The sequence below is a fragment of the Thunnus thynnus genome, chromosome 4 (assembly GCF_963924715.1).
Source record: "Thunnus thynnus chromosome 4, fThuThy2.1, whole genome shotgun sequence".
Lineage (NCBI taxonomy): Eukaryota > Metazoa > Chordata > Actinopteri > Scombriformes > Scombridae > Thunnus > Thunnus thynnus.
In genome coordinates, this window is record NC_089520.1 from 29,870,611 (window position 1) to 29,880,094 (window position 9,484).

General features: G+C 40.2%; 1 protein-coding gene across 1 annotated transcript; it reads right to left on the reverse strand.

The window, feature by feature from the left end:
• Positions 1-4,543: 4,543 nt before the first annotated feature.
• On the reverse strand, positions 4,544-8,174 carry bhlhe40 (basic helix-loop-helix family, member e40). The gene is made up of 5 exons (XM_067588260.1): positions 7,785-8,174; positions 7,575-7,638; positions 7,380-7,487; positions 6,880-7,003; positions 4,544-6,711 (listed from the first exon to the last, which is right to left on the reverse strand). The coding sequence occupies exons 1-5, from the start codon at positions 7,859-7,861 to the stop codon at positions 5,849-5,851; spliced, it is 1,236 nt and encodes a 411-aa protein (XP_067444361.1). The 5' UTR covers positions 7,862-8,174; the 3' UTR covers positions 4,544-5,848.
• Positions 8,175-9,484: the final 1,310 nt, after the last annotated feature.

Sequence of the window (9,484 nt, forward strand, 5' to 3'; positions counted from 1 at the left end):
TCACATGCTGTTGGCTAGTTAATAAACATGCATCTTATTTTCTAAACTGATATGTTTTGTATGTAAAATTTTAATCTGAGTAACTAACTAGCTGTTAAATAAAGTTAAATGTGCCTAAAATTGTATAAGTAGGCTACAGTACTTGAGAAAATGTACTTAGTCACTTTCTGTGACTTAATAACAATAATGATAATGATAATTAACAGTTTTCCAGTTCATATTCGGTCTGCTGACACTGTCTCAGCTTTTCAGTTTTAAAACACATTTATAGACTGGTCTGTTTGTCTGACAACTAGACTTTTGTTTACATATTGCAGCTCTGTTCTATAACCATAAGATTTGTTCTTAACTGTTTAACCTTGTGGATGATTTTATTTGTAACTGTCTTGTTGTTGTTTTTTATTTGTGATGATCTTTTATGCTGTCTCTCTGCATTGGAAAGAACGTTGTGTTCCTAGCTTGAAAAGTTCCAGGCTATACAGATAGTATTATTATTATTATAGTTTTATTGCATAGGGGCAGTGCCAAAGAATGGTCGCCAGCCTTCCCAGAATGATACAGGAAGTTGGTCAACCAGACTATCAGAGGAACTGAACTTGAAAGAGGAACTCCTCAGTGTGGTGTGCACTTGGTACTCTGTATGTCACAGTTGTATTTGAGGCCCTGACATATTTTTTCTGCAAAGATGGGGTCTCATTATTAGTGGGTTATTTTTGACAGCTATTTTTTGAAGCAACAATGAAAAGGCAAATATTGCACTCGCTGGTCAAAGTGCCACAACTGTACAGTATGCTGACATCTAGGGCATGTCATTTAATTGCTTGTATTATGGGGGATGGAAAGGTGAACCATGCACATACTGTGCTGTAGAATAATTGCTGTAGCATACAGATAGTCATAATTTGTATTATGGCTCCTTAATCATTAATTTATTTGAATTGTATTGAGTTTAATGTAATAATTTGCTTTTATATATTTTATGTTTTATTTTGTTTATGTTTGTTTTGTTTGTTTGTTGGTTGTTTGATTGGTTGGTTGGTTTGTTTGTTTGGGGATAAAAATAACATTTTCCAGTTAGATGCTTCCCCTGTAAGTTTTAGAAGTATGCTTTTGTTTTGAAAATCTTATTATTGTTTTTTCCAGTCATGCTGGGCGGTTGTGATCTTGTCAAACAAGTGAGCTTTGTAGATTTTCCTCTCTATTTTTGCCAACATAACATTTTAAGGCAGCAGGCAAACAACATTTTGACATAGTATTTTAAGTTTAGGTGCCTTATTATTAATGCAGTGCACAGTCAATATGAGTGATTTCATTTAACAATGTCATCCAGAGCCTCATTCTAAGAAGTGCTTTATTACTAAATAACTTTTATAAAGTGATTACTACGAGATTTCATTTCAAACCATCACATCAAACATTACACTTCTCGTTTCTGTCACTGAAAAGATAGGCCTATAAAAATTGAAGGGGTCTTATATGCTCACTCAGTCAAGAATGGAAATTGTAATACACTTCATACTAAGGTGTGTTGTCATGTTTTATGCCAACACATTATGTGCTATCCATGGTTACACACTTTCTATTAAAAATTATAACTAAAACCAACACTTTAATGCCATTATTTAACACAAAAATGTTCAATACAGCAAAAAACATAACTCTTGGTAATATGGTCACATTTATTTGATAATCAACCTCTTTCATTTCATGAAGCAATACCTCCCATTAGATCATGTCCCTTATATCAAAGCTCCTTCAGTTTACCTGGTTTCCAAACTCCAAATATTTCCTCATAGAATGTTCATGAAAATGATCACCTTTACTATTAAATAAACAACTTTTTCAAGGATTGTTAAGAACTGGCTGACATGAAAAGAATACTATCTGTTCTGTTCTGTATGACAATCTTTCAACACACACACTACACTTCACTCGTCAGATTACAGAGGCAGACAGTCCTGGCTACTGAGTTCTTGTGGCATTGTCTCAACATACAGGGAGACAGAGAAATATGAAGGGAGAGTGAAAGAGATAGAGACAAATGGAAGGAGAACTATGAAAAAGAAGAGATAGATAGATAGATAGATAGATAGGTAGATAGATAGATAGACTTTATTGAGCCCCATAGGGGAAACTACAACAGTCACCACATGCCAACACACAAGACAAGAGGAAAAAACATAAAACAAAGACAAACAAAGCAGTGATACAGAGAGAGATTACTTTAAACTGGCATTCAGCTGGCACCTGTGATCCTACAGGAAAGGTACCAACATCATATAAAGTTAAAATAAATTAATAACACATTTACCGAATCATGTATGAAATGACTATCTGACATTACACTGCAGCCCAGAAATACATGCATGTTTGAAACTTTTTGTCGATAAACCTTGCTAGGTATGAGTGGTTTATTGGTAATACAGTGTGTGTTCAACGTCTAGTAGCAACAGCCGCTAAAGAGAGGGAAACATTCTATATATGACTGCATCAGGTTGGTATAAACATAGACAAATAACCCTCATCTTCAAGTGCTGCCGGGAAGGAACCTGCCCGCCTCCGCCCACAGAGGAAACGAACTACTGAAATACTGTAAAATGCGATTGAGAAAAACATTTGCAGGCTGTTTAGAGTTGGTGTTATTGAATGTCAAAAAGAAAAAGCATCAGTGTACAGTACTTATCGTATGTTTGCATGTGGAGTCTTCAAGCACTTTAGCATTGAGAACACACACACACACAGCTTCTTTTCCTCTGCTAGTCCTCCATGTGGAGGGATGAATGGGTTCTCTTTAAGGTCACCCTATTCTTTGATGAGCTCTCAATACGCATTTTGAGCATCATGAGAAATCAGCCACTCCCCCATGACAATTCTCCTCACTGCCTCATTCACAGTGAAAACACTGTTTTCAACAACAATTACCATGGAGGCCGTATCCATGCGCATTATTCCCACAGTTACCCCAGCCATCATGTCCTTTGTGACAGCAATTTTCAACGTTAGATATTTATCAGCCAGCATCTCAATAACAAGGTCATTCTTTTGATGCTGTCAGATTTCTGAGGTTCGGGCCTTCTTGGAAGTATTTATCTCATCACAATCTTTTTCACTGCCTCTCTCACACTGGTGTCAGTGTTTTCTGCAGTAGCAATTAGGATCACCACTTCAGGCAGTGAGGCTCCAGAGAGGCCACATCCTGCCTCGGCTCAAATATGAATTCCCTGCTACAGTCAGTAGAAGATACATTCAGCTAAGATTGTGAAGATGACTGAAAAACATCAGAAATAAAGAGATTCATTCAAAATACAGCTGTGTGTCGTTCAATGGCGTGTTTGTGATATCAACACTGCCATGGTGATGATTTCCACTGCAGCAGAGGTGGATGGAAATGTCAATGTTTACAATATCAGTACAAATAATTTTAGTATTGGAACCTCATCCCTCAGGCCAGTTATCTTTGTGCTATATACTTCTACTAATTTATTACTGACATCTTCTCTGTTGGGGTTCCTCAAGGCAGCATCTTGTCAGTTGTGGTCTAATAAAGTTTTATATAAGGATCTTTGAAAATGGTAGCAAGTGGGGCATGGAGCACCAAAACCACAAGGTGGTGCTGGTGCTGCATTTTTGAACTCATCAGGACTGTCAGCAGGCCTGTGAGAAGTAAATCTCAAAATACCGTGTTGGAAGTATTTGACTAATCTGGAGACCAAATAACAAAATACTGTTGTGATTACAAGAAAAGAAAAACTGCCATTTCCACTTTTCTCAGGGTGGAATGATGGGTGGCAGGAAGATGATATCAGACTTTTTATTCTCACTATTACTACAACAGCAGTGTAACTACCCAAGAAACAATGTGTCCAAGCAAGCAGCAGAAGCATGGTCTAGACTGGTTCATTAAATATGAAAGTAAATCAAAGTCTTTGCCCCCACAACCTCAAATACCATTTCAATCCACTGTGGTGTTCTCAAGTTGCTACAGTAAACACATTTTCTGCCTCTACCAGCACACTTTCAATTTTGATACAGTGGCTGTTGTACAGTATACCAACCATATAGACTGTAAGAGAGGGAAATTTTGATACAACCAAAATGAAATTCAGATAATTCAGTGAGTTTGTAGTTTGTCTACATTTTTATAGAAAAACAAAAGTTATTATCTCTATAGTTGCTAAACTAATATCATGGATTGCAGGATCAGTTTGTATTAGTTTACAATATTTATGAAAGTATTTATTTAACAAAACCTTCCTGTCCATATTTATCACAATTCTGACAAGCTAAAAATTGCACCATTAAAGACAGTAAAATAGATCTAAATGTGACCTTTTGCCAAAATTCACAAACATTCTACGCACATTCTTTAGTCACCCTGTAGAATCTGAAATGTTTACAGCCCGTAATCTAAGACATGCTATTGATTTACAGAGGCTCTGCCGCTTTATGGGTTATGTAAGTGTTATGTAAGTATGCGTTGTTATGAGGAGCTGTCAGGGCGGCTGGCTACAACACGTTTAACCATCAGGCAGTCAAACACAAATTCCACAGGGGGGAAAAAATGCTTTATTAATATTTTAATATATATCAATAATACTTTATATACAAAATATGTACAACAAACAACCATGTGTTACATTTCAAAATAAAAATCCCAAGTACCTCTTTCTATACAAAACTATTATTTTTGTTTGAACTTTACATTCACTCTCTTTGCAACAGACGCAACATTTAAAGCAAATACATCAAAACATCCGCCATCGTTGTGTCTGCGTTAAATGAGTAAAGGCAACAGCATGAGCTAAGATCAGGCCTTAACTTGACCGGGAATATGTGGGCAATATGCAAATCTGGTTGAGCACCATGCTATATACGCGTTCTCTTGGCATACAGCAAAAGACTACCTCAACCTTCTTCTGGTAGCAATGCAAATACACTCAGTGGGTCACGTATCAAAAATAGAGATGTATGAGTAGTATAAACAAACAAAAAAAACAAGACATTACTTCACAGGAACTCCATCTAGATACACAAATAGTCATGTGTCACAAATTAAATTGTAAAAGCATGTATGGCCACATCACTCCTCAACAGACATGAGTGACACACCTCGTACAGTGACAACGCCCTGAATTCTTTGAACATTGTGAACACTTGTGTTCATTTAGCTCCAAGATAATTGAAGGGTGAGTGGAGCAACGTCTCTGGTCAACATCAACCAGACTTTTTTTTGGTAACATTCTATTCTAAACAATAGTTTGTTGCAGTTACAGGAGCGACAAACACTGAAGGTAGATCTTCCATTCACAGATCTACAGCAGGTTATAATAATTAAAGCAGCATCTACAAGGGGCTTTTGTTCAATCTTTACATTCATTACAGACTGGTGTGTGTGCAAAAACGTAGGTCCAAATAATTTTTTGGGAGGGGAGGGGAGGGGGGCTTATCTGTGCCTTACATTCTGGGTTCACCTCTGACATTCAACATTGAGTGCTGAGAAGACGATCCTGGCTAAAAAAAAAACAACTCTTGTGATCTCTTACGCACTCATCCTCTTTAAACTGACCATTTCACAGTGTTTCAGAGCCATGCAACAGGTAATCTATGAGCCTTCACATGGGCACTTCAGGTTGCCCCTAAAAGTCCCGTTTCAGTGTGTGAGGAGCTGATGAGATACAGGGTGGGGACCATTTGGGGTTCTGGGGTCATTGTTCTGATGGGCAAAACAACAGCTGTGGTTTGAGGGGATATCAGCACGTTTGAGTTTTGTTTACCCTCTTTTCAATGGGCCAACCGTTCAACCCCGTTCAACATTCAGAGCGCAAGATTCCAACAGAAACAAGTCTGTTTAGTCTTTGGTTTCCAAGTTCAATGGGGGGACCTGCTTTAAAGCTTTGTGAAGAGCAGGGGAGTCCATGGGGGTCTGGTGGGGAACGGGGGACCCTGCCCTTGGGGACATCACCAGAGATGAGGGCAGTGTCTCTGGGGGCAAGCTAGCTGCAGAACCGCTCATACCCGGGTACATGACCGGCATGCCCCCGGAATACCAGCATTTCTCCAGCATGGGCAGATACGCTGCCGCTGCTGCAGCTGCGGGGGGGATGAGGTAGAAGGGCAGGCAAAATGGGGGCTGGTTGGGGGAGAAACTCATGTAGCTGCCAGGACCTCCTGCTGTGTGACCGGAGAGGATCTCGTCCTCTGAGGAGTCAGACCTCGACTTCTTGGCCTGAGGCTCATCACCCTCCTGTTTGATGGCACCGGCTGTCCGATCAGATGCGGCATGCTTGAGCTCCCCCTCCCTTGCGTGGCTTTCTGACCACTGAGCTTTGGGGTCGCGCTTGTCATGTTCTCCCCCATACCCGCTGTCAGTGTCTGTATCACTGCCGCTCTGCTCCCCCATGCCATGGGGATAAGTCCTTTGGATGACGGGAACGCAGTTCTTAGCTGGGCCCTCAGAGGCTTTCGGGGGCTGTCCGGCAGGTTTCTTCAGTTTCTCTGAACTTTGAAGGACGGACTCTTCTGCGTGTTGACTGTTTTGATGCTGCAGGACTTCAGCGGCAACCTTTTGGATGTGGCTGATGACATGGGAAGGAGTCAGGTCCCTGCTGCTTTCTTGGCTGGCCAGGTAGTGGAGGACCTCTTTTGCGCACAAGTGAAAGCCTGAGCGGAACATCTCCTCGTTGGTCTCTGCACTGTCACCACCATGATCACCTGATGGATTAGAACAACAATGTTAAAAAAATAATCTTTACTGCACAATTTTCCTTATATTAGTTCTGATACGTGCAACAGATCCCAGAGGGTTCCTTTTATAAAATACTTGATTAAAAACAACAGTTTGTGTTTTACATCCAAATTACATAACAGCATTAAACTTACTGATTTGCAAGTCCTTCTGTAGCGCAATAATTTTCTGCTGCTGCTGCTCCAGGAGGGAACTCAAGGCTTTCACATGCTTGAGAGTGAGTTCCAGCACCACGGCTTTCTCCAAATGACCCAGCGTCTAAAACAGGAAGACCTTCGATAAGCATGTTGATCTTTCTTATGTAACACATTCTGCAGCTGAACAGAGGACAAGCCTTGAACACTCAGACGCACACACACACGAAATTCTCAACAACAAATTCAAATCTCAAACCTTGTTACCATTTTGACAGTAAAAATAATAAAATTACAGAATTGGTGGTAAAAAAAATCAATATTTGTTCATCTCTTGTCTCCTCTTAAAATCCATAACTTTTTTTTTTTTTTTTTTTTTTTTGGAAACTCTAGAAAATGAATCCAAAGGCTGAAGCAAACAAACTGCTCAGCAGAACCATGTGGCGTCTCAGATTCCCTGGCTGGCAGCAGACATGCCATATGTAGAAGATAATACTCACTGTAAGCTTAAGATGTTCTGGCAACAAATCCTTCAGCTGGGCAATGCATTCGTTGATTCTGTCACGTCTTTTCTTTTCAATCAGTCGGTGTGGCAACTTATATGTCTCCTGAAGGGGAGGTTGAAATGTTGTCAGTGAGCTGCTCAGTTTCAACTTATAAATGCAGAATTATTTTGTATTTTAACTTTAATTTACCTTGCTCTCATCCCCGCGCTTCATACCCCTCCTGGGTTTGTACATATAGATGGGAAAATCCATTCTTTAAAGACAAGATAAAAATTTAGTTAGTCTTTAGTTTGGGTTAAGAATTAGTAGAGTGCTTCATAAATAGAATAGAATAGAATAGAATAGAATAGAATAGAATAGAATAAAAAAGGAAAGTATAGAATAAAATATTTTGTTTACCCTTGCATGTCAGCTATATCCAGCGATGGGTGTTTTGGCACACAGGGAGGTGGTTGCGCACTGGTAATCCTCTCCATGTCGCTTAACTGAAAAACCCGAATAAATAACTTCAAAAAAACCTTCAAAACGTTCCAAATGTGTCTCTGCAGTCGCACCTTAAAACGAGGAAAAATTCACACACATAAAAAAAAATTGAAAAAAAAAACAAAGAAAAAGTATCTCCTGTTATCCAGTACGTGTGATCCCGCTGTGAGCTGGAGTTAGGTACGGCGCAGTGTTGTCACTCCGAGGTCCGGACTCGGTAGTATGTATAGGGAGGCTCCACGCCCGGCTGAATGTGTGAGAGCTGGGTGGGTTTTTGACTACGTGTTAAATAAACCCTGTGACTGCAGGCACGTCTCTCAGACTCGACTCCGTCACATGAGCCTCACGTGTTGGACGGCGCGCTTTCAACTCCTCACCCTCCCCGCGCGCGCGCGCGCCACACACACACACACACACACACACACACACACACACACACACACACACACACATACACCTCCTCCCCTCCGTGCTGCTGGAGTACAACTCATAGCTGTAGTACTCCTGCGCTGGGGCCGAGTCCCGTGTACCACCATGAGTGTGCGAGCCGACCATGTTTACAAAGACAGAAAGTGGAGCAACAGTTCCCTCGTCAACAGTTATGAAGCGGTGAAATATTGTTTGTTTAACTGCAAATATTGTTTCTTTTATAATAAAGTGCAACAATAATAGGCTCATTGCAAACACTTGTAGCCCATAAAGCGACACTTAGAAAAAAGATACTTTTTAGCGCATTACACTAGCTACATTTTAAAAGACATGAGACTAGGCTATAGGCTATATGGATAGGCTATTATTATGATTTGTCATCTCTATCTCATATAGGTCTGTATATGATTGTTAACAGCAATGAGAAACGTGTGATAGCCTATAAGGCAAAGTACCTCAAGCGTCACTGACTCTCTATTGTAATAATACATTAATAATAAAGGCACATACGATTATAGATGTTATTTTTATGAAGATAATATCACAACCATAAAGGATAAACAATTAAAATAATATACATATGAAAAATACATTTAATAGTGGAATACTAGTTTGGTCTGGTATATAAACACTGAGGACTTATGATCATTTTGACGTTTTCATTTTTATTTTTTATTATCATAGGTTATATTTTTCCACATAGGGTGAATTTTATATGAGCTTCATACACACGAGGCAAAATGTGAAATAATAATAAAAGCAATTTTAACATGAGTCCAGCAACAAGTAGCCATGGTGACTTGTAATAAATGTCGTTATTTCATTGCTGCACATGTGGCAATACTCCGCGCGTGCTGTAATCTAGCATGTCACGCGTTCACAATGGACGCCGTTTCATTTCGTACTGCAACCGTTTGCTGCGGCACGTGCACCTGCTGCGGGATGACAGCGTCGCTGTATAGCGGAGCGTTTCGTCTTGTACCCGGCGGGCTGTCACGTTGAGCTCCTCATGGCGGGGAGGAAAAGCCGAGGAGCAGATCCCTAGCGGTGACGTCAGGCACGCAGACAAACCGAGAGTGCCCGACTGGTCGGTCGATTTCACCCGCCGACGTACCAGAAGCAGCCAGAGACTAAAGATAGACACAGCTCCATCTTTATACATCCATTGCCCCAACACGCAACACGGA